We start from the raw sequence: 25,628 nt of genomic DNA on the forward strand, positions 1-25,628 counted from the left end.
GCAACCATCCTGGAGCTGCCTGGAAGGCCAGACACGGGGAAAAATACATCTTTCACAAAGAAAATCCCAAATAGGCTACTGTGTTTCTTTTGGCCAACTGCCCTGTAAAAAGCCAAAAACATATACATCGCTGAGATTATGAGGTCAAACAGCATAGAGATAACTGCTGTGATTGCAGATAATGTATGTAACATGAGAACTTCACAGTGTGCTAGATAACCTTCTGAGCTGTGCACTGAAAAACACAGCAGATGGTCCAGAGCTGAGGGTTCATGTAAGAAATCTATGAAAAAGTAGATTTTCAGATTTTGTGTTTGTTGCTTTTATCTTTTAACAAAACTAGTGTTGCAAATATGCCATTGGTTAGGTATTTTTAAATGAAAGATTTAAACAAATGCCTTTGGCTTAATAGCATGTCAAACACTGATCTTCTTGTTGGAAATCAAATATATTTGGCTTTTTATTTTTTTATTTTTAGATAAAATTGTACTAAAAGCAATTACCAGAAGTTAGTTAGTTTTCTTTTCTTTGAGGAGAGACATCCCTTTAATTTTCGGCTGTGGTGAACCCAACATATCATGGTCAACATGTGCATGCACATACACATAGGCTACGTATAAAATGTATTAAATAAATAAACAAAGGCTGGGTGTCTTTTGCCAATCATATTTGGTAGTAAGATGCTGCAGATGTTCTATCAGTCTGTGAAGTTTGGAGGGGGTGGTGTGGTGGGCAGGGCAGGAGGCTGGATTCGCTGGCTCTGTAACCGGAGTAGGGATGGACTCTCTGGGGGATGTGGTGGAGAGATTACACTGGTACTATGTAAAAAAAAAGTGAGCGAGGGCACAAGAAGACGCTGCGAGGGGGCCTCATATTACGGTAACCAGGGTAACTACCAGTCGAAATCTCGCGTGATTATCGTGCCTGTCGAAAGGGGTTGATGCGAGGAGAAGTGGAAAACCGAATGCTTGATGCATTTGCAAAACGGCTAGTTAGCTATGTTTCGGTCAGCACTCGCCAAGTATTATAGCAAAACGTATCAAAACCGAAGGATTTCAATTTACAGCTTGCATTTCCCTCCCGTGTGTGTGTGAGGAATAAGGCGGCCCGAGGAGGGAGGGAGGGTGGGGGGAGATAGTGATAGGCTACGGTTGATTTTTCGCTAGCTAATTAGGCTAGCTATGCTATCGCTAGCTGGTTAGCTTTGTTTACATCAAGTGCGCGCCTGCGATCTGTTGGCTAGGTGCTAATCAAACAAACTTGCGACCTTAGCAGCTGCTCGCCGTTCAGTTTAAATATCGACGAGGGCACATCTTGGGATACCAAACTAGCTCTATGGCTAACATTAACCATCTCTTACTCGAAAACGTTTGGCCGATGTCGAGAGCTAATGCTAGCTGCAGAATGCTAACCTTTTGATCATGGGTCGTTTGATCTCTTGGTTCTTCGTTCGCTATTAGGCAACGTTGGGGGATAATGAGAGTAATTATAACACAGGACCGAGCCGGTTTATTAAATTAAGAAAAAAATACTTTACTTGTGATCGGACAGCTCCTACATGGTGAATACTAACGACTACCGGTGGTGATGCTAAGTTTAGCTAGCCACCTGCCGAGCTAAGATTGTGCGCGTTTATTGATAACCGCTTTACCATGTTCGTTGTCTGTTTTTGTTTATATTGATAGTTTGTATGCCTGTATTGATACATTGGAGCGACTGATTGTTACATCGCTAGCCCAGTTTATATTTCCTCCATCCACCCTGAGACTTGGCTATCTTGAAGCTCCGTCGTAGCGAGTGGCTGGATTTTTTTTTTTTTTTTTTCCCCGGGCCGTGTTTTTTTCCCTGAGGCTGCGGAGTACACCGCTATGAACCCTGTTAATGCAACCGCTCTGTACGTGTCTGCCAGCCGGGCCGTGCTGCAGTGTGACCCGCGGCAGCCACACACCTTCGCAGATATGTACACGCTCCTGCCCTTTTTCCGACAGTCCCTCGCATGCCTTGTCTGTGGTAAGCATCCTTAAAAACACAACACTACATCTCTGCATCATGTTTATCTTCTGTTTTTTCCCCTCCCCCTCCTCCCACAGCTAATTAGTATTACTGTACACAGGCCGAGCGTTTCATAGCCTTGTATTGATTAAAGTGTCCGTGGGCGTGCGTGTGCTCGCAGCAGTTTACACGATTTGTCGTGCTCACCACCACCACCACCACCGTGGTCTCCTTAGCAACCGAGGCTGAGCCCCAGTCATCTGCTCTCTTGTCAAGACAGATGACTCCTCTGCTGTTGTGCCTGCTGCAGAGCCATGTGTCTCCTATTCATGCTTTATTTACTCACCGCTCAGCTAGTGGAATATAAACACTGGCCCGGCTTGTTTTCAGAGACGGGCAATAATTGCAGTGTGTGCAAGTGATATATGACAATGTTTTTAACGCATGAATGATTACTTTTTTTTATTTTTATGCATCATTTAACCCAAAGTATAGGTTGGATTATATAAACCGGAACATAATAAATGCATCGTTGTCAGGAAATTGTTTGGCAGTGATTTTAAAAACATTAGTTGTTAAGATTTATTTTGCAAACAACTCCCATTCTGCTTTTGCTCTCCACCTGTTTCCTATCACTTTAAACCTGAATTTGCACATTTGGTAAGAGAAAACAACACATTTAAAGCCATCACAATAGCCTCTGGGAAACTGCAATAGGCATGCAAATGGTTAATTAAGAAAACAAGTGGCAGATTAATCCCTTCTTATGGTAAGTGTAATGGTTTCTCAGGAGGAAATGGCTTTAAATGATTCTGGTCCAGCCAGTTGATTGCGCCACATTTGTGGCACAAAGCACAAAGTGTATAAACAAGTGGATTAACAGCTTCCTCTTGTTTTTCTCTCAGGTAAACTGCTCCAGGATCCCATTTCCCCTAAACACCCAGAGTGTCAGCATTACGTCTGCTTGGGCTGCAAAGGCCAGAAGATGCAGCTGAAGCCGTCGTGCAGCCGCTGTAAGGACTACTCCTGCTTCCAGGAGAACAAACAGCTCTCCTTGCTTGTCCAGTGCTACAGGAAGCTTTGCCTCTATGTAACTCATTCACCATTACTGCAGTTGGTCAGCAGTCATGCGGGAGGCTCTCCAGAGGTGATGGCTCTGCTAGAGGAGGTGCTAATGTCACACGAAGAGGACATGGAGACGGAGGAGCCGAGCCTAGTGGTGCAGGAAGATGTGAATCCCTCTGCCCCCGAGTCACTTACCCCCACAGAGGCGCCACCTGTTCCTGCAGAGCTCTCAGCTGTGCCCCAGAGCTCCTCCTCTGACCCACCCTGCTCCAACGGACCGCAGGGATGTAATGGAGAAGTACTGGAGGACCTGGACCCCTCGTCTCCTGAGCTGGAAGTTTGTGAGCTGGTAGAAGAGCAGCCACATACAGGCCTGTCCGTTTCTAATACCGGTTGTGGTGGTCTGGAACTGAGTCTGACCACTGGACCTTTAGCCCCAACTCCAGGCACTGTGTGCTCACTCAGGGATGGGGAATCTAGCAGCCGAGAGCTGGAGGAGGGGGAGGTGTTGCTCCTCAGCGTGGAGGAGGTGTTACAGACTTTGGATCCCCTTCAACCGAGTCGAGATTCTCCTCACACGCAGCCGGACAGGACGCACGCTCACACACACATAGCCACGGACAGAGCACACACTCAGATGTACATACAGCTGGATGCAGCTCACAACTACACACAGATCCAAACGGACAGGACTAACACAGTGGCGAGCCACGGTGCTCACATACACACATCCTCCTTCGATCCACCTCCAACCTCCAAGCCCCCGCCGGTCCGCCTTAACCGCAAACGGTCGCGTTCAGAGAGTGACAGGGAGAAGGTGAAACCCCTCCCCATCACCACCATCCTGCAGGGCTCATCCTCGCATTCACACACTCCAAAGCCCTCTCATACACTGCACACACAACCGCCCACACCCTCCTTGACTGTACCAACGCACACATACTCGTCCCTTCCCAACGGTGCGCCTCCTAAGCCCAGCCGCCCCGCGCCCAACCACAGTAAAGCTGCCAGGAAGCACGTCGATCCGGGTCCTAAGAAGCCGCACGCCAAGGCCCGCAGCAGTGGAGGCTCCAAAACGAAGGACCGGAGCAAAGACCAGAGGTTGATGGCGGGCTGCCTGGTGCCCCCGGCGCCCGTCAGGCCTCCGTATAAGAAGCCAGTGGAGAAGAAGGGCTGCAAATGTGGCAGGGCCACCCAGAATCCCTCTGTTCTCACCTGCAGGGGGCAGCGCTGCCCCTGTTACTCAAACCGCAAGGTGAGACTATAATCAGTGTGTGTATGTAATTATTTAAGGTATAATGCCATTACACATCATGGTATTGTTTTCATGGAGTGTCATATGGATGCTTAGAAGTGTATTCATTACCAAGATATTGAATAATGGGAACTGAAATAAACAGACTTATAAGACAGTTTACTGGCCAGACATAAAGCTGTGATTTTAGGTAAATATGTCTTTTGGCTTATTTGCTTTTATTTATTTCAAGATTCAAGATACCTTTATTATCATTGTGCTGGTGAAACAATACAATGAGATTTAGTTTGGCAACAATCCATCCATAGCACCATATCTAAATAAGAGTGATGAGAATAAGAGCTTGTTGTGAAGTGCATAAAAATGACCTTATAATTAAAAAAATTTAAAATAGTCAGGATAAATAAATAAATAGTCGTTATCTTAAAAAGATAAAAACATTGGTCCAAAGATAATAATAAGAATAGAGAGAATATTGCACTTTTGTTTGTAGCAGTTACTGCTGATACATTGTGAGTTTTTATCCGACAGTCGTGTGATGCAAACAGACGAATGTCCTCATCTCTTCTCTGTGGTTTTCCTCAGGCGTGCTTGGATTGTATCTGTCGAGGTTGCCAGAACTCCTACATGGCCAACGGTGAGAAGAAACTCGAGGCCTTCGCCGTGCCGGAGAAGGCCTTGGAACAGACGCGGCTCACGCTCGGCATCAACCTCACCAGCATCACGGCAGCGGCGGCGCTCCGCAACCCGGCGACCACCAGTATCCGCGCCAACACCCTCCTCAACGTGGCCACGGCGACGGGAACCCCCGTCGTGCCCACCGCCTTCCTGTCCCCGAGCTCCCCTCAGGAGCCCAACTACGAGGACAGCCTGGAGCTGCTGATTGGATGAGAGGCTGGGACTCCAAAAAAAAACAAAAAACAAAAACATAACAAAACAAAAAAAACAGACAGCTCAGTGCTGATTGAATGTGACGGCTGATCATTGTGTCTGTCAGACCACCTGTACCTTCCCCCTCCACAGGGGAGGCAATCTAAGGCAGCTATGGGTCTGTCCTGTCCTGTAACCTGCTCTTCTTCTCGTTTATTGGAAAATGCTGAGTAGTAAGACTAGCATGGGTGTGCCAAAGCCTCCTGTATTGTGCCTGTGTGTATTGTTGCCTGTTTGTAGTTAAACTCTTATACTCGGTTCCACAGCTGTTCTGTACTCCAGAGGTGCTTTTTTTGTTCATAGACCACAGACATACTGTAAGAGGCAATAGGAACCCATAACCACAGTTTGAGTTTTTGTTAGTGTGCGCGCACAGTTATAAATCCCAAGTGTGTATGCCATGTATATGTGATTTTATTTTTTTTTTCTTTATTGTGCATAATGACAAAAAAGAAAAACAAGCATCATCACATCTCTGTTACTTGTCACAGCATTTTCCATGTTTAAGTATTGCTTCGTGTCTACATCGTTGGCGTCAGGACGACCCTTACTAATCCATAACCGTGTATGTGTATGTGACACCTTAATGATTTTTTTTTTGGAATGACTTTTTGTGACTGATCTGAGGAGAACCTCTCACACATGACTGTATTGCCTTTTCTATTTCGTTAACTCACTCAATCCAAGTACTGTTGGCTGTCAATGAATTTGTCTTAATGAACTTGACTGATGCAGGCAGCGAGATAATGTCAAAGCACTTGGCTGGCTCCACGGTTTCCCTGTATGTATGTGTGTGTGTGTATGTGTGTATGTGCCTGCTGAGATTTACTGTAGTGTCAGTGGGGGAGGCGGATGGTGGGTTGTAAGCACTTAGTCGGATTGATTGGCCAAATTACAACTTAAAACCATTCTTGGTTACCATAGCAATAGGAGCAACAACGAGGAGCCTCCCAGCCCTTGTGTACACACACACATGCCAGTTGTTTACAGTATTGCCATTTGTAAACTATAACTGTCTTCTGAAATATTACACCATCATGTTTTGATTATGGGATGTGTGTGTGTGTGTGTGTGTGTGTGTGTGTTTAGATAAACTGAAGCCATAGGTTGTCATTAACAAGACAAAATATTCTCTGCGTGTCCATCTTTTCCAGCAGTTGTAGTGTCCTGTGTGATTAGAGACCAACTCAGAGACTATTTTTGATACCAAGTATTTGAGATTTGGTACCACTGTCTTTGTGTGTGTGTGTGCATGTGTGAGTGCGTGTGTATGTGTGTGTTTTGGTTAAAGCACCTTGAAGCCCGTCATATAACCCAAGAGGCTGTGTATTGTCTGTGTTTGTGTTTACTGTCTCAGCTGTAACTACAACATGTTTTTCAGTCCAGTCATGGTGACCAAAAAGAGACTGAAGGAGAGAGAGAGTGAGGACTCAGGCTGACCAAACAAAACACCTTGGTTCTCCACTCATAGACCAGGAAGTAGCAGGTGGATCACAGTATGATCAGCAAATATGATCTATCTTCCTGCGTGCGTGTGTGTATGTTTCAAAATGTATTTCTTTTGGGCATTACTTGAACCCTGATTTAGTTTTTGGTATTGTTTTTTTTTTATGTAAAAACTCTTGTTTTGAGGAGTGATTCTTATTATTGCTGAAACATTCACTGCCATAATATGGAAACATGTAATACAACATGAATTAAATGATAGTTTTTTACTTTTTCAGTTTTGTATCATTTTTGTGTAGAGGGGGTTTATGAAACTTGAGTGCGGCTCAATGCCACAACTTGTGGTTGAGGTTAATAGGCTGGTGTTAAAGCGATAGTTCAACATTTTGGCAAATTGGCCCATTGACATAATCCCTATAGTCATAGCAGTAGGTTCGTTACCTTTATTTGTTGGTGCTAGCTATTTTTGGCAGGCTGCTCAGAGCTACGGAGGCTCATGGGATTTCTTGGTTTCCCTCATCAAATACGCAATCCAACAACTCCAAAACGCTGTTGTGGACAAGTTGTGACTGCACATTCACCACACTATGAGATAATAATGGAACATTACGAGACAGAGTTGTTTTCGAGGTAAATTCATGCAAAACTGCTGATGCGCGTTGCGTTCAGGGACAGTTTTTCAGCGTAACGTTCCATTATTATCCCATAGCGTGGTAAATGTGCAGGTCACAACTTGTCCAAAACAGCGTTTTGGAGTTGTTGGATTGCGTATTTGATGAGTTTGATGAGGGAAACCAAGAAATCCCCTAACCCTAACCCTGAGCCTCCGTAGCGTAGCTCTGAGCAACTCACAGCTCTGCTCCGCCGTTCTAAAAATAGCTCACACCAACAATTAAAGGTAACAAACCTACTGCTATGACTATAGGGATTATGGCAATGGGCCAATTTGCCAAAATGTTGAACTATCCCTTTAACCTTGATGTTTTGTGCTGTGGACCACTCTTATTTTCCATTCAATACCATTAAGAGCAAGAACAGCAGTGAAATGGCCACTGAGCATTTTGCTTCAACTCCACTAGTCCTACAACATGCACTGAGCTCCAACTAGGCTCTGACATCAGTTCAATCTAGTAAAAAAAAAGAAGAAAGAATAGAAAAGGTATTAGTCACAAGCCACAGTATAACACACAAATAAAACAACCACTGTCAAGCTGATAGCGCTGCGTCAGGAAAAGTAATTAGGATTAATTATCCATTAACTGACTGGCTCTACAGGTTTTCATGACAGTTGACATTTTGAGGAATGAGGGGGTGGAAGGTGGTTTATTCCTTTGCTTTATTATCCGCATTGATCCAGGAAAGCAACTTTCTCTTCAATTCAGTCAGTATAGCAACAAATTTTAAATGAGTAAAGAAATCACAGATGAGCATCGACTGGCTACAGACCTGTTAACGTATCAGTCAACAGTTTTAATACTCAAATCGACTTGTCTCGTACTAGATCAGTGCTTCTCTTTAAGGCTGCAAGGCACCACACCGCACCACACAGAGGAAATTCCTCCATAAAGACAGTAAACAAAAAGATGCTTCATTCATTGTGTTCAACATTTAAAATCTCATCTTGCAGCATTTATTATTCATAACACGTTCTTTAAATAAAAGATCCAATGCTGCTGTCATTTCCCATAGTGATGACAACAACAGCTGTTGACTGTTTGACCTGCAGGCAAAACATTTCACTGTCCTTTCAATAGACGCAACATTTAATCTGCGTCTATTGTGCTGCTTCAAATGCCTTGCGTTCTTGAATGCACCACATAATCTGCGCGCCATCAAGCAGTTCACTTCTTTGTGCCAGAAATAACATCCTGTGTGAGGTTTAACAGTGATCAATCAATTGACCACTGTTGAAGTAAATGCACATCAAATGGCTCTTCACCCACATCGTATTGGGGCCCCTGGGAGTCGGTCTGCCACTGCAGCTCAGCTCCATCATATCCAAACAGCCCCCCCGGGAAGAAGTCTCCTTGCTTCCCCCATGTCCTTCCCAAATCCTGTATTCCCAGATAGCTGCTCAGATTATCAAGCAAACCCCTGATACTTGGGTTAACTCCTGTCGAAGTCTACGTTAAGTCATCCCAGTCCGGTCCTGGACAGTGGACACCACCTCCATCCACACTCCTTTCTCCCTTTAGCCCACGAGGAAGGCCCCAAAATAGCTCGCCCTCCCGTCCATCTCCATGGCGCTGGCGTTGCTGACTGTGATGAAGAGGCGGTCAGCGGGCTGGAGGAAGGCAGTTCCAGCCTGATGCAGAGAGAAGAGGCCGGGCTCCTGGCCCCGGGGCCAGCAGGCACTCCTGGATGATTTCATCAGTAGGAGGGGCACCGTGTAGGAACTCATCTGTTGGGCACACCGCAAAAAAAGAAAGAAAAGAAAAAGGTCTTAGACATTATAGTTATTATATTACACAGACATTATATTGTCATGTAGCATTGATTTAGATTCTAAGGCGATGGTGCATTCAAGGACACAAAGACAAAGAAAAGCTCCTCCTGTCCTACAAATCTACCTGCTAGGATGTAGGCCTACTATGATTGTAGGATATTTTTGGCAAAAGTCTTTATTCATAAATTTAATTTAAAAACAAACAAACATTGTTTTGTTGTTTTTCAATTTTATTTTAATTGTTTTTTTTTTTTACTAATTAAAAAAAAAAGGCTATTAAAACATTACATTTCTGTACCATTTAGCTAACCTCTCTATGTAATGTATTTTACCACCTAGCTCATCTGTTACTTTCTGTTATTTCTGCTTTTTTCACCAAAAAAAACAACAACAAAAAAACCAACAGCGTCTGTAGTTAGCCTACCGGAAGTTAGCATTAGTTGCTAACAGCCCTGTGGAGAAGCAGCACAATAATGTTTGTGATAAACGTTCAACAGGTGGTGAGATAATTGGTTTGCATATTATCGTAACGTCATTATCATTCGCATTAAAGCAAGTTTTCATGGATTTCCTCCTCTAAATAAGTGTATAATTAGTATAGACAACATGTAGGGTCCAGTTGGAAGAGAATATGTGCGTGAATATCCATTTAGGAGCAGAAGCTAATGCTACACACTAAAGTAATGTTAGCAAAGGAAAAGGAAAACATGGAAACGATTGAAACCTCAAGGTAAGTTTAAAAGGCAAGGCCTTTATTATACTGCTTTATTATGAGTGATGTAATGTTGATGGACAGCATACAACATACAGATAACTACTATTACCTGAGCAACAGGTGTTGTGTGTGGTGTCAGGAGCAGTGATGCTGAGGGTCAACACTGCAGTGGTTTAAATTGGTCCTACCCAAGATGACTGTACAGCCTACATGTAAATTGTCTTGACATATTTGTGGGAATGGTATACTGTGGTCTTGAACAGTGTTAGTTAGGCTATCTCTGTCTGTCTGTCTGTCTGTCTGTCTGTCTGTCTGTCTGTCTGTGTGGAGTTAGGCCAATGAGTTGGTCTAATTTGTGAAAAATGCTTATTAGGTGTAGGCCTAAATACCATAAAATGTCATCATTGTGAGTCTGGGGACCTTATGTTTGATCTTCCCTCAAAAGGGTTAGGGGTATAGCTGATAAAAGAATGGATACTGCAAAGAGAGTGGTCTATATTAAAATTGGTGCATGCATTCATTGTGTGTTAACAGTGATAATTTCTAAACCCTCACTGTGGATGATCTATCAAAATAATTTCTGAATTTTAGTGATACTGTTATTTAATTGGCTGCACAACACAAAGTCTAACCTTCTTGTAGATATACTGGACAAGCTGTGCTCCTTCCTCCTCCCGCGTTTCCCCGGTTTCCCCTTCGGTGTCCCCCAGGGAGGGCAGTCTGAAGTAGGTCTGTGCGTAGATGTAGTAGAGTCCCGCTCTGGGCACCAGCAGCTCTCCTCCTTTCAGCTCCATGTTCTGCAGGAAGGACAGACCCCTCTGGCCCTCCCATGACCTGACACACTCCCCCAGGTAACCCTTGCTGCTCCGGGGGCCTGTGACAGCACATTAAAAACATGAGAAATAAGGCACACATGCAAAACAAGGGTTGAGACTGTTCACAATGATGCAAGGTCATTTGAGATTACAGGGTGGAGTGTTACTAAGTTGAATCAATCACTGTTATTCAAATTAGAAACAAATGTTAAAGAGCCTGTTTGCAAATAACTCCTACAGATGTGCACAGAGCAGCAGCTGCTGCCCAGCAACTTGAGATGTGGTCGCATTAAAGTCTGCCTTTTTTTTTTTGAAACTTTATATGTTTAAAAAGTAACAGATGAGGTCAATTTAAAAGGGTGTGTGTGTCTGTGTGTGTGTGTATGTGTGTGAAGAGGAGAGGAAATCGATGACAGGCCGTCTGAGATTTATGATGCAGTTCAGTGGTTTGATTTCAACTATTTGCTTCCGCGATTTAGAAGCATACTTCAGTGTTTGTTGCACCTGTTGTCAACAGTGACATCAGACATGAAAAAACTTTTCATTCAGAGCTTAGTTATTATTTAATGAAGGAATCTTTTCCTCCATGTTGGAGATGTTATGTGTCCAAGAATTTCCAGATCCTCCAAATAAAACAGATGATCTGCTGCTCTGTCGTGCATATCATGTAAACTATCCGGTTCAATTCTGGCTGTTGCTCTGTTGCATGTTATCCCCTTCTCACTGTTTACTGACAATTCATCAAAAGACTTTTCTTAATATAAAAAATATGCTAAGCTGAAATTCTCCATTTCTGTTTGCTTTATTTTCATTCATGTTGCAGAACAAAGAGTAATTGAGACACGGGACTCGTCTGACAGAGATCATCTACGTGGTTTTCCAGTTTATGCTTAAAGCAGCTGCACATCTGCAGGTCCGGACAGACATGCAGGTAAGAAGACGTTTGTTGAATTTCTGAGGAAGCCTTGAAGCGCATTCCTCACCTGCAGCGCTGGAAAAGTGTGGGTGAAACAACACAGGGCTCATTTCACCTGATCTATACACAACACACCTGAAGAGTCTGAGCACTCGATCATTTCAAAAGACTTGCGGTCGCTCAAATGCTTTCAAGGACCAGCTTTCCCTTACAAAAGATAAATTACCATAGATGCATTTCAGATTACATTGATATTATTCACCTTCTGGTGTTGGAGACTCCGTGGAGGAGACGACACCCGTCACATGAGCTGCAACTTTAGGTAGAGGGACCCCAGGGCCCCGGAGAGGAAGCACTCCCGTCAGCTTATCTGTGAAAACCCCAGCAGATAAGAGACAAACACACTCGCACACTGGATGTTTTTACAGGAAAAAGTCTTAGCCGTCTCCATTTGCAGTAATTGACAGTCAATGGAGGCATTGTTCTTACTTCTCATCTCTTTCTGGAATCTGTCAGCCATCGTCTGAAAAAAACAAACATCCAGAGAGAGACAGACGGAAAATGAGAGTGAATGGGCTGGCAAGTTAGCGTATCATGCACCCTGTAATTGTTATGACTTTTAGGTATCTTTCAAATCTAAATTAGCGACACTCAGTAATCTACCAGGGGCCATGAATCATCCAGTTTTCACTCTGGGTCAATAAACATGTCATCTCATGACCTTTTAATAATCGCATTTTTCTTCCACTCAGTCAGTGTTGCTTAGAAAAGAAGGATAGTTGTGTAATTTCCCTCAGTGGTGTCTGAATAATAAGTCATGTATGAACAATTTGTAAAGTCTCATTTCTGAAAATGCTGCATAGCTGTGGAGAGATCGTCCCTGAGTAGAGTACTGATTAACAAAACATGGCCGCCAGTGCCGTTCGAAGAAGAAGAAACACATGGTAGATTATCTTTTGCACATGGAATTGTGTAATTAGGAAAGTTTGAAGTTGGATTAAACAAAAATAAATTAAAACCTTCTCTATGTGGTAGTGGAGCTGTTGCGTCACTTGCCAGCAGGGGTCGCTCTTCTTGTCCTCAGATGACAAGTCGTCGAACCGCGCGTGTAGATCTGCGTTTATCAGACAAGAAACGCTGCTCCTGGAGAAACTCTCCTGCATCTGTAGAGAAGAAAATAAACAGAAAGTAACAGATCAATTAGTCTGGTGCGACAGTTTTTTTCTCTAAAGATAGTTTTTCTGTAAAAGCGTACAGTCAAAATTGGGCAAAATGTTATGTTTTGGCCAACAGTCAATCATTCAGGCCTTTTCAGAGAAAGTAAATCATATAGACAATGAAAGGCATGAAATGAAATTAATTTAAAAAACTTTTTTATCTCTTCATTATAAAACAAAACCTCAATTTTCAGTGGATATTTTTTACTCTGAATGTATTTAAAAACACTCACTAAATATCCCTCCTCATAATAATAAAGGCCCTGGGTTACCGTGTAGGGTAAATGTAGGTTGCCAGTTGTGGAGCTATATAAGTAATCAAAATTAACTTTGTAGAACTTTGCACATGCAGTGATAACGTGACCCTCAGCCAATCAGAGCTCTCTCTGGATTTGATCATTCAGCTTTATTAAAGGCGTTGTTACCAGCTTGTACCACTTTTCCATGATATCTGCTCAGGTCTGAAACATGTTGCTGTAGGGTGTCCCAACCCCTCTGACCCAACTTGTCTCATTTCCTCCCATTGTTTTTTTGTTATCTGCTCACCCAACTTTCTCCTCTCTCATTGTCCAGTGCCAGAAGCAGAAATTCCTGCATGAGTCATTGTAGGACTTTTTACACCTCAAATAACTAAAATGAAGCATTAAGAATGATTCCTGCTCAGTGGTGAAAAGTAGCTGAGTATTTTTTTTAACTCAAGTCCTGAAATAAGTAATAAAATAATAGGCCACATGTACTTGTGGGTGCTTTCACTTTTGGTGCTTTGAACATACATCAAAATGCTTAACTCAAAGACAGAAAACTTTTGAATGCATGACTTTTTACTTGTAAAACATAATTTCTACTCTGTAGTAAAAGGTCTGAGCTTTCTCTCTTCTCCACCACTGTTCCCTGTTGCATTGTCATCTCTGTAGAAACAGAGAGTAGGTCTGCAACCACTCAGGACATGTGATAAGGCAATATCAAGGCATATTTGATCTGATATGATGCGACAAGACCTTAAATAAACTCCTGCAGCCACTGCAGCCACATGTTTCTCATGTATTGTATTTGGGTATTTACAGGGTTTTGTCACGGGTGGTTGGGAGTCACAAAGGATTATTCAACCTCTTCACTTATTCTTCATTTACAGGACATAGGAAATTTCATTTCTGTAGTTTTATTTCATAGTTTATGGCTGCAAAGGGCCGTCCCCCCGTAAGAAAATCTACCACATTATTTTAAATGTCCCATGCCAGTATTCCTCTGCAGCCTATCGTGTCATTGGTGCTGAATCTCTTAAAGACTAATACCAGATCATCAAGTACAGACAATGTGCCGTCATTACTGACTGACTGTCTCCCCTTTCCCCAGTTAGATGGCAGTCAGTTTGATGCAATCACGATCTGTCAGATTGAGGGCAGGACAAACGCAGAACTTACCGTGTTGAGGACTTTGTTGAAGTACATAAAACTGACAGCAACCGCGATGGTCTGGAGGAGGATCGCCGTGAGCATGATGAGCCCCAGACACTGGAGAGAGACAGAAATGGCCATGTCAAACAGCGTGAGAAAAAAGAACACCCAAATAAGTCCCGTAGAGCAGAGGGAATACTTCGAAGCAGGCAGGACAAGTCAGATCAAGCTCTGCTGCATTTCTGCTCTGGAGGGAGAGAGAGAGAGAGAGGGAGGAAAACAGAGCAGCAGTTTGTAGGTGGAGCACAGAGTATTGAGGAATACCACGGCCTCAAGATGTCACTGTTATTAGAAATGAGCGGGGAGCTTTACATAATGCAAATACAACTCCAGGATGCCTTAAAGTGCCGTAGGAAATACGGAAACTGAAGTATACTGTACTGTATGTATTGCTCATGATTCCCACTTTTCCATTATTCTCACTTGCACACAGTTTAAAATGTGATGCAGGATTTTATTGAATTCAAGTGCAGATTTCCCACTTCATGGTCCATTTACACGCTGTTCTGGAGCTTTTCATCATCTCACATGACCTTCATCCGCAGGTGTAAATATTTGCAAATTCCAGCTGTTCCCCGTCCAGGCCAAAATGCATCCCACTGTTAGACATAATTTACAAATATTTGTTTGTGTGTGAGCTCAGCAGACAGAGGGATGAAGAAGGTAGCTGTTGTCTGTCCTCTGTTTTCTTTTCTTTTCTTTTTTTTTAAAGTGTGTACTATTATCTTAAATCATGCAGTCATTGAGACAGTAAAAGCAGCAGCCCTCCTCTCTTTGAAACTGTTTACTCTGTTCTCAGTTCAAAGCAGCTTTGTGCCATTTAAATCCCGATTTCCCAACATCAGTCATAATTTGTTATGGGCTCAATTTAGTTATTACTTCCAGCCCAGGAGGAACCGTTCAATGCATTGCAAATCGCTTTTATGACTCCCAGTCTTCACATTTGGAGCAGCTGAAGAAGGAGCGCAAGATAACTGTGTTGGCTGAACGAGGCGTTCGAGGAGGCTCTGGAAACAATCAGTGTTAAAAAACTGAAGTGGTTTATTAAGGTATTTGGCCTTTTGTTTGTAGTTTAATTCCATTTCCAGTTTGTCCGGCTTTTCCATTTTCACAATTTGGTTGTGTTAGTGTTTAGCAAACGGCCACAGAGGTTAACACACAACACACTCTGTGTAACACTGGTATTTGGTGAAACTTTATTCAGACGGATGAACCTGTTGAAATAATGTTGTAACTTTGTTGTCTCAAGTCCAAAATCAGGCATAGAAAGTCAGAGCGGAGCACTTGAACGCAGCATCCTTGCATGTATCAGTGCAATGCAGGTAGCGTATTATCAGCACCTGAATGTTAAGATGAAAAAAACCAAACAAAAAAACGCCTTTTCTTTTTCTCTTTCCTGCTATTGTGCGGTGATCTGAGAGAATGCAAGTCGATTAGAGCCAAATGACCCGCCATTGTAAGCGCCCCAGCGTATAGCCCCAAGTAGCATTTGTCACAGGGGAGTCATTCAATCTGCACAACTTAACCTTGAGTGATTCCTGTACTTTCATTCCTCCACCTTTAACCCCTGCTCCATTGTCGGCGTCAGGAAGTGAGAGTGGAGATGAAGGAGTTCGCAGCTCCTCCTGCTTTTACGTGTGACCCTCAGGACAAAACCAGGAACCCGTGTCAAACTTTGTAAATTACAGTCGTACCAGCCCAGCATCCATACAGCCACAGGGTTTTACACACCCACACACACAGGGATACTGATGTGTATGTGGCTTCAAATGAATGAGAGTGTGGTTGAGAGTGTGAGCACCACATCTGAAGGAGAGAAGTATTTACTTTGTTTCCTGCGGTGATTAAAATCTGAAAATGCGGAAGAGAACGTGATAAGAGGTTTTTTTTTTTGCATGGTTCCCTTGAGTAAGTCAATTCCCAGGCTTGTCAGAGAGAAGGAGGGGAGAAGGTAGAGTGATAAATTAAGACACTGTGGCCTCAGGCAGGGAAGATGACACCCTGAGAGAGATGCCTGTCCACAATACCAGGCAGAGAGAGACAGAGAGACAGAGAGAGCATGTGTGGACACAGAGTGTGTCTTTCTACTTGTTTTTACTCTTATTTTTTTCTCACGAGGCCGGTCATCAGTGGATGACCTTTAACCTTTTTTTCTGGCTGGTTCAAACTGAAAGGAATAGTTCAACATTTTGGGATAAATATTGATTAGATGAAAGGATCGATTCCATGCCGTTAGCTTAGCATGAAGACTGGACACAGAGAAAAACTATATGTGGTTTGGAATAATTTAGCTTAGCTTAGTTTAGCAGTATGATAGGAAACAGTTGCTCACGTCCATCTAAAGGTAACAAAATTGACCTTTAACCTCTGAATAACATATTGTATCTTGTTTGTTTTGTTCAAACAAGAACTTAAGTGAGACTATTTCTGTTTTATTTCATTTCTTCATTCTGTATTACGCATTTTTCCTTCTTTTTTACTGTGAGGCTGATTTCAGTGATTTAAAATTACAGCTAACTCAACACGACACTAATTTAAATTGAGCAGGAATCCACCACTGTGAGAAACAACAAATTTGAGAAAAAACAAAACTAACCATAAAATAAAACCATCAAATATGATCAGAAACAGTGTTGTTTCAGGGATTGTAACTTTGAAACTCTGACACTGGAAAACTGCTTTGGTAAACACTGCATGTCTCTGTGTGCAGCGCAGGCTCCCGCTGAGAAACTCTTATACACCATGACTTAAAACATGAAGTATTTTCCAAACCCCTAAATCTGAGATCAGTTACAAGGAGAATTGAAAACAGAAAAAGCATAAGGAGTGCTGTTGCCTCACTGGGAATGAAGGCAAGCCCCCGCCTCCCCCTTGAAGCTATAGAGGCTGTTTAATACCCAGAAGGCATATAATCTATTAAAAGAACAGATCACGCTCCATCCACCTTCCCCTGCCCTCCACTCCTCTCCTCTCTCCCCCGAGGCTTCTCCTCCCAGCGTTCCTCTCCGTAAAGTCATGGAATCTCCCTAAATTCCCGCCTGAGCGCTACAGCTGCTCATTGTCTCCTTCATAAAACAAAAGGCCCGAGCAGAAAATGCTACGGCAGCACAATGCATCGCACACAGACATGTTGCCAATGGCCGAGCCTATCGGTGGAAGGGCTGGTCGTGTTTATGCGACTGTGGGAGCAACAGAGACGTGGGCCAAGACACACAGTTTGCTATTTAACCCCTCTGCGTTTCTATCATCGTTATATAGAGCTCTGAATTAAATCTAGATGGGTGGAGCCAATGTTTGATGGCTATATTTATGTGGGTTCATGCTAAATTTAAATAGGATGAATGGATTTTAACTACTTAATGTTCAGTTTGGTTGTTTAATCTATAGTAATCATGTTTTATCATAAACTGGTCATAAAAGCTAAATCATAAAACAACTGGCAACATAAACTGTGGGACAAATGTACTGCAGTCATTGCAAAGCAGTGTTTCCCTCTGAATTGGAGAAAACCTGGTGAAGTGCAGTGCAATTAAAGGTCCATGCTGTTATCAGACCACTAGAGGGCAGTGTGGTATTGATCACTGATGCTATTGGCTTTGGTGACCCAGCTGTGTCATCAAACCCAGCAGTGTGATTCGTTCCTGTCTGGTGTCCAGGCCTCAAGGGAGTTCACATCTGGAAATATGTATTATGATTTGGAGAAGAAATTCTTTTGAGTACACACTATTAAACATTAGTTAAGCATTTAATAAATACTGAATTCTTCATTTATAACGCATGAATACTCATTAGTATGTAGGCCTAGTTTATAAATACAGCTAGTGCTTATCAATGATGAGTAAAATATTTTTAATGAGGATTCATGTGTTATAAATGATGAATTCAGTATTTAATGCTTAATAGTGTGTACTTATTATAAAGCGTTACAATTTTTTGATTTGAATCAATCCAAGTCATCAATAACAGGCGTCAGGCACTGTTTAATGCACAAGCTCAGGTATAGTTTCCCTTTTCACTTCCCCGTTCACACCTGCTGGTAAATTTGCAACATTCACAACTTTTACTAAATGGTTTCTGAGAAAAACAAACGTCACAGATAAGACATGTTGAGAAAAAGCAGAATCGCTGCACTGACAAGGTTGGATTTTGGTTCAAATTAACCAATAATCAGATCAGCTGTGATTTGTAGATTTAACTTCATATTTTTAATTGACATCCTTATCCCTTTTGCTTTAAGTATGATCCTATACTCTTTAAACTCTTTATACTTTTTGGAGTGTGACAAGTGAATGCAACTGTAGTGATCTATTAATGCTCCATAGTTATTCTGTATTTAGACCTTTTTGAATCTCAAAACATTATACTCATAAGCCTAAGGGAAGAATCCTACAACATCCTCTGCCCACAACACGGTGTGGGTCATAATTGGAGTAAACTGTGGCAGCGATTGTCACACAGGGAGGCTGTTCACTACGGCAGTCAAACACACACAAAGTTAAATACAGACTTTAAGAAAGGTAATGAGTTCTGTATTTTATTTAAAAGAAACAATATCAGTTTACAAATGTTGTCTTTGCTTGTCACATGTTCAACATTATTCTTTTTTAAACCACAAGAGAACCAACCACTGCTGCTGACATCAACTTTTCGAGCGAGCGGGGATTTTTTCATATACTTTAATTGTGAAATTTTAAATATAAAAGCATTTCCCACTCATGCATTTTGTTGTAGTGTGGGGTATGAATGAGTGTACTGATGTAGAAGCAGCTTATCAATTTGTCCCTCAGTGGAAAAACCTGTTAGTGACTGTATTTGCCCCTAGATACTGTGAACAGACTCTATGCTGTTGCTGTTGGAGATGGTGTGTGTGTGTGTGTGTGTGTGTGTGTGTGTGTGTGTGTGTGTGTGTGTGTGTGTGTGTGTGTGTGTGTGTGTGTGTGTGCGGGAACATGAGGGCCCTGAGGTTAGATCTTATATTTTTAACACAAAGAGCAGATGTACGAGCCCTTTATCAAGTCCATAACTCACAAAGCAAAGGGGTAGTGCATTTTTATCAATGACAGACACACTCACATGCACACATACACACACGCACACATACACAGGTGCATGCACCCATTACTCACTTGCACACACTCATACACACTCTTACAAGTTCTTCTGCAGCCAGTTGATGTAACCCCTGAGCGCCCTCTTCCCCACATCAAAGTCCAGCGGCCAGACTATGAAGCTGAAACATCCGTGGAAGCCGTCCTCGTAGTGGTCGCTGGTTACCGTGACTCCTGCGTCCTGTAGGCGCCGAGCGTACATCAGCCCGTCATCCCTCAACACGTCGTGCTCGCAGGTGAGGATGTACGCCCGGGGGCATTTGGCCAGAACCTCCGGTCCGGCCAGCAGCGGTGACGCCCGCACGTCCAGCAGCCCGGCCATCTCCTTCGCCACCGTCCCCTGGGCGTCTTTCTCCACGACGACAGGCTTGTAGCTCTTCTTGTACTTCGGGGGTAAGAGCGCGGTCCAGTCCAGTCGCGACCTCAGCTCGGGGGTGATGGCCGAGTGGTGCAAGGCGCTGTGGTTGTTCGCGAGCAGCTGAGGCACCAGGGAGAGGTCGGCGCCGAAGTACTGCAGCCAGAAGCGGATCATGACGGGCCGGTAGAGGATGGGCATGTTCTGGTTCTGCAGGTAGGAAGGCGTGTTGAAGTCCAGAGCCTGGAGCACCGGGTAGATCAAAGCCTGGATGCTGAATTTCACAGGTGCAGTGTCGTCTATGGAGATCTGGAGAAACATAGAGACACCTACTGAGGCCTTGCACTTTTAAAGGGATAGTTCAACATTTTGGAAAATTAGCTCATTGCCATAATCGCTATAGTCATAGCAGTAGGTGCGGTACCTTTAATTGTCGGTGACGACTCTGTCTCATAACGTTCTGTTATTATCTCATAGCGTGGTGAATGTGCAGGTCACAACTTGTCCACGAGAGTGTTTTGGAGTTGTTGGATTGTGTATTTGATGAGTTTGATGAGGGAAACCAAGAAATCCCATTAGCCTCTGAAGCGTAGCTCTGAGCAGCTCACGGCTCTGCTCCGCCGTTCTAAAAATAGCTTGCACCGACAATTAAAGGTAACAAACCTACTGCTATGACTATAGGGATCATGGCAATGGGCCAATTTGCCAAAATGTTAAATTGTCCCTTTAAACCGTCACACTATATTTACACTTCTGCACACATTTCTGCAGGAGGAGGTCTCCTCTCACCTCCTGAGCGACGGCAGCGGCCAGATTTCCTCCGGCGCTGTCTCCTGCCACAGCCACACGCTCGGGGTCGATCGCGTACTTGGCCAGAACCTCTGGGGACAAGAAGTGTTTGGCGGCAGCGAGGCAGTCCAGATACGGCATTGGAAAGTGCACCTCCGGATACAGACGATACCTATGACAGACAATGGTTACCAGTTATGATTTACCATATTTTAGGTTTAGAAAGTTTCGGAAAATGCGATTGTGAGCACATGTTCTAGTTAGTGTATAGTTAAAGGATAACTCCCCCCCGAAAAGTTTATTTTCCCTGTGAGCAGAGTGACTGTTGAAACACACTTACTCAACAGAGACCACAACGGTGTTGAGCTCGTCTGAAACCATTCGGTTGATTGTGTCATAGGACCCCTTCTCTGAGGAGGAGGAGGAGGAGGAGGAGGAGGATAAAGGAGAGTGGGAAAGTTAAATGAACAACTGTCGACCTGTTGAATCATCAGTTTATTTGACAATTTACTGGAAAAAACAAGATAAAGAGTTACAAACTTTTTTCCTGTTGAATCTGGACAATCCTCTAACCCAAACCTTAAAGGGATAGTTCAACCATATTGGCAAATGCCACAATCCCTATAGTTTCAGGAGTAGGTTTGTTGGTTTCCCTCATCAAACTCATCAAATACAATGTTTTTGAGGTAAATTTGTGCAAAACAGCTGATGCGCGTTCCCGACGGGGGCAGTTTTTCAGCAAGCAGTCTCTGTATTTGCCTCTAAAACAACTCTGTCTGGTAACGTTCTGTTATTATCTCATAGCGTGGTGAATGTGCAGGTCACAACTTGTCCACCAGAGCGTTTTGGAGTTGTTGGATTGTGTATTTGATGAGTTTGATGAGAGAAACCAAGAAATCCCATGAGCCTCCGTAGCGTAGCTCTGAGCAGCTCGCAGCTCTGCTCCGCCGTTCTAAAAATAGCTTGCACCGACAATTAAAGGTAACGGACCTACTGCTAAAACTATCGGGATTATGGCAATGGGCCAGTTTGCCAAAATGTTGAACTATCCCTTTAAGCCATGTCTAAGAGGTTTCAGTCAAACCTAAGATTTTATAGTTGCATTTATAACCTGTATAAAATCCAAAATTAAAAAAACAAAACTCTTAAACAAGCTTCTCCCATCTGAAAGAAGGGCACCTGCAGCGCAAATAAAGTTGTTAATTGTGTAGTAAAAAGTCGACTCTACTGAGGGACATCAGTGTCATGACTCACTGGCGCTGCCGAGGGCCCAGCCTCCTCCGTGGAGGAACAGCAGCCCTCTCCTCAGGTGGCCCTCCCCTCCAGCGGGGGGCTCGTACAGTCGGACCGGGACGTCGGCGAAGGTGATGTCGCTGACCTTCACTCCGGGCAGGACCCCTTCGTTGGGCACGGAGCTGTCCAGCCCCTTCACCATGCCCTCGAAGCCCTCTGTGGACCGCCTGATGGACGTGACGTAATGGTCCAGGCCCAGCCAGTCCTTCAAAGATGCCTGAGGACGAATTCAACAGGTTACTGCAACTAAACAGCTGATGGAAGAAAGGCAGATGAAGAAGAAGAAAAAGAAGAGAAAATGCTTGACTGTCTCACCCAGTCACCTCTGTCCTCCTGCTCTCTGTCTCACTGATGTGTCTGTCCTGCCCTCTCCCCCAATAACCTAGGTCTGTCTCAACACTCAGACCAAGGCCAGAACACACAGCTGCTTGGCCTTCGGTCCAGCCAGCTAATAAACCTTAACCTTCGCAATAATAACAATAGTTTTATCACTTTCTTTGGCTGAAGATCTTAGTAATGTGAAGAGAAATATGACTTTGACTTTTCCATCTTTCCATGTCTCTTGATACCGATTGTGATCCCTCAGCTCTGTACCTGCTGATACTGAAACCACCTCAAAGATCAATGATCCCTTCCTGTCCAGTTTAAAAACTGTAAACCTCACCTGCATGTAAAATAAATGAAATGAAACACCTACTATAATTCATGTAGTTCGTTCAACTTCACATCATAGCTGACACTCCATCTATAGCTAAATAAGGTCGGTACTGGCCCTGAATTGGGTCGATGCCATTGAATCTACCTTATAATTTATTATGTGACTGAAGTTGGAATATAAAAATAAGTCATTCTTTAGTGCAAGAAAAAAAACTGTGTCCCAAAACTTGTACCATCTTGCTTTAACTTTGCTGGTTAAATAAGTTATATTTTAACTCCATGTAGACTGCACATCACAGAAATACTTTGTTTTATCTGATTTTATTACACATACTCTTTGTTTTATGTCACATGCTCTTATGCTGCTTCAGTGTTTCACATTGTATCTTAAAATTTTCTATTCTGTCACCATGAGCTGCACCAAAGGAACAAAGAGCAATCTACAGTAGCTGCAGGTGAATATGAGTGCATTAGGGTCAAAGTAACTTCTGGGTGTGAACTGCTTTCTGACACCCATTATCCAGTGATAAATTGGAATTGGTATTATTTGTTTTAAGAACAAAAACAAGCAGACAGCAAACCAGTCTAGAGACTCCTTCCAACTGTGTAGTAACATGAAACTGATGACTGATGACTAAATAACTTGCACGGCTACTTTCAAAATGTAGACCAAAGGTAAACATGAAGGGTTCATTGTCCTCTCATAAGCCCAGAATAAAAGTCACTCCTTGGCGACTAATGCCATGACCAGTGGTGAGGTTTTTTAAAAGCGATGCACTGAAAAAGCTCTTTCATGAAAGTTTTCGGTTCATGCAGCCGTTGCTAAAGAGCGATAATCGATACAACCATGAAAGGACATGCTGTCATCTGGTATAGGAGAAGCACTGTGGACTGCACATAACTTCACTTTATATCAGGACAAAATACCAGGACATGATTGGCTGCTGGTTTCTGTTTTACACCTTTGTTTTGGGTGCATATCCTAAATAAACAATGTAATAATCTTGTTACGCCTCATAAACAATCACTCAATTGGTCTATATTAAGGTTGGGTTGACACATTCAACACAAGGTTACAAGTCAGAAGGGTGAAAGTCCAGGAGAGCAGACAGAGGGTATGTAAATGAGTTGAAGGTTACCAGGCAACATTATCACACTGTTTCACACCCATTTGTACAGTAGCCCTTCATTTTTTGTTGCACATTCAATAAAACAATTTATTTTATTAGACACCATCTCCTGTCAGTAATATATTCTTTATAGAGCTAAGAACAAATGCACAGCTGTAGCAGCTGGTGCATTTACTTACCTAACATGCAATAGGATTTATGAAAACACCTCCTCTCTTACCAGGTGCATCGTTGTCCTGAACCCAGCATCCAGCATCATCAGCTTCCACGGCTCCTGGATGGCATCAGGCATCGGGATGTAAACGTAATAAGCCACCGCCACCGTCAGTAGCACGGTAAGGACAACCGGCTTCAGCCTCATGTTGTGTGTGTGCGCGTGTGTGTGTATGTATGCGTGTGTGTGGATGTGTATGTTGCTCCAGTCAGTGACTCATGAACAGACCAGAGGACCGAGACTCACACTGATCTGACTCTGCAGGACGGAGGAGGACTGGGAGGGCCAACCGGGGCCCACACTTAGCACTACAACCGGTATTATAAAGCCAGCGAGCAGAGAATCAAACACTTCCGCAAAACTTCAAAATAAAACTTTTTATTTTTTATTTATTTTTTAACAATTTTGTTTATTTGACAGAATTAAACACTTGTGCATATGCCAGTTTGTGGGCTCAGATTTGATCTTTTTAGGGGAATAATTAGCTGTGAACTGTGAATGAGGCCATTACTTAGGATATATGTATATAGCCTATCACTTTGCTGTTTGTAAATTTAAATTTAGTTTTTTTCTATATTATTGACTGTATGTTTTTTTCTGTCTCTTCTGTCATCTTCCTCAGCCTGAAACTTAATAAGAAGTTTTTTTGTCTTGGTATGTTTTGTTTTTATCAAGGTACTTGACGAGTTGTTATGCTTTTATTTTGGCAGGTAGAGAGGTCGACTACAAATGGGCATCTGGGAAAGTGAGTTCTTTTTTTTTAATGCTGTTTGTACAAAGTTGTATTACGCACATGTGACCACAGTGAGGCGCAACAGATCTGCAGACTGCAGTCACATTTAATATCAGACAATGTCAAGACAACTTCACTGAAGTAAGAAAGTTGAATAGGAGATTATAACTTAGTAATAATAATAATATTGTTGCTTTTAATGATTTAAGAGGGGAAAATATAGTATCGGTCATGTGATAAGTCACTTGTAGAGGCCGAATGGAGGAAATAGTCAAAAACAATACCTCCTCTTCAATTGCAATTTTAGACTCTTTTTGCAACTCTTAATTTGATAATTTCCTGTAAATGCTACAGGCCATTAAAGCAGCATGCTCTTAGAAGAAATCAGCGTGCAGCTATTCTGTTTATTAAACGGCAATTTACTTGATAAATTGCTGTGAAATGAGTGAAAATTAGAATGAACTTTCCACCATTAGTAAATTATTTGCAATAAAAACCCTGTGTTTGATGTTTTGAAAAGTTTTTAACCATGTGGTAAAATGAACAGCACCTTTCTCACTGATTATTGATCCGTGTTCATATAAGGACATCAATACTGGACTGAAGTCTCTCTTGCAGGCATTAGTGGTGAAAGTTTGCTGTTAGCAGCCTATTGATCCCTCTACAGTGCTGTAAAATCTTTACTTTTCTTTGTCTCCATTTGTTTTTAGATAAAAGGCTCTCTTTTTTTTCTGTTGACATTGAAGTGTCCAGTAAAATCAGTACTGTTGAATATTTAAACCGGGGCCAGCACATGAATGAATCACTGAGAGATCAAAACCACCCGAGTAAAATCTGCTGCATGCATGACTTTTAAATCAATTACAGAAATGACTTGGCTTGATATCAAAAGATTTTCTCGTTTTCAAGTTGATTCTTTTGGCCGTTTTTCATAACCAAGGACGCTGCAGATCCATGGTCTGTGTCCCCCTCGACCGCTGAGGCCACAGTGACTGGTTTTTAAGAGACTGGTCTGAATCCAGGTCACAGTCTCGGGGAAGCAAAGAGCGACACGGTGCAGACAGCCTCAGTATCGCTGCCTCACTCTCCCTCTCTCAC

The 25,628-nt window shown here is 42.8% G+C and overlaps 3 protein-coding genes across 3 annotated transcripts; 1 reads left to right on the forward strand and 2 right to left on the reverse strand.

The window, feature by feature from the left end:
• The first annotated feature begins 897 nt into the window (after nucleotides 1-897).
• msl2a (MSL complex subunit 2a) lies at nucleotides 898-6,965 on the forward strand. Its single transcript, XM_085766854.1, has 3 exons — nucleotides 898-2,010; nucleotides 2,898-4,312; nucleotides 4,898-6,965. The coding sequence occupies exons 1-3, from the start codon at nucleotides 1,869-1,871 to the stop codon at nucleotides 5,201-5,203; spliced, it is 1,863 nt and encodes a 620-aa protein (XP_085622980.1). The 5' UTR covers nucleotides 898-1,868; the 3' UTR covers nucleotides 5,204-6,965.
• Nucleotides 6,966-7,651: 686 nt separating this feature from the next.
• On the reverse strand, nucleotides 7,652-14,464 carry LOC146963405 (tumor necrosis factor ligand superfamily member 10-like). The gene is made up of 6 exons (XM_085766855.1): nucleotides 14,219-14,464; nucleotides 12,600-12,743; nucleotides 12,070-12,103; nucleotides 11,843-11,950; nucleotides 10,482-10,723; nucleotides 7,652-9,089 (listed from the first exon to the last, which is right to left on the reverse strand). Exons 1-6 carry the CDS (start codon nucleotides 14,330-14,332, stop codon nucleotides 8,880-8,882), a joined length of 852 nt encoding a protein of 283 aa, XP_085622981.1. The 5' UTR covers nucleotides 14,333-14,464; the 3' UTR covers nucleotides 7,652-8,879.
• Nucleotides 14,465-18,764: 4,300 nt separating this feature from the next.
• Nucleotides 18,765-24,095, reverse strand: nceh1a (neutral cholesterol ester hydrolase 1a). Its single transcript, XM_085767561.1, has 5 exons — nucleotides 23,804-24,095; nucleotides 21,758-22,013; nucleotides 20,844-20,913; nucleotides 20,504-20,675; nucleotides 18,765-20,023 (listed from the first exon to the last, which is right to left on the reverse strand). The coding sequence occupies exons 1-5, from the start codon at nucleotides 23,942-23,944 to the stop codon at nucleotides 19,400-19,402; spliced, it is 1,263 nt and encodes a 420-aa protein (XP_085623687.1). The 5' UTR covers nucleotides 23,945-24,095; the 3' UTR covers nucleotides 18,765-19,399.
• Nucleotides 24,096-25,628: the final 1,533 nt, after the last annotated feature.

The sequence above is a fragment of the Trachurus japonicus genome, chromosome 22, assembly GCF_045865225.1.
Source record: "Trachurus japonicus isolate A0001 chromosome 22, Traja_1.0".
NCBI classification, from domain to species: Eukaryota; Metazoa; Chordata; class Actinopteri; order Carangiformes; family Carangidae; genus Trachurus; species Trachurus japonicus.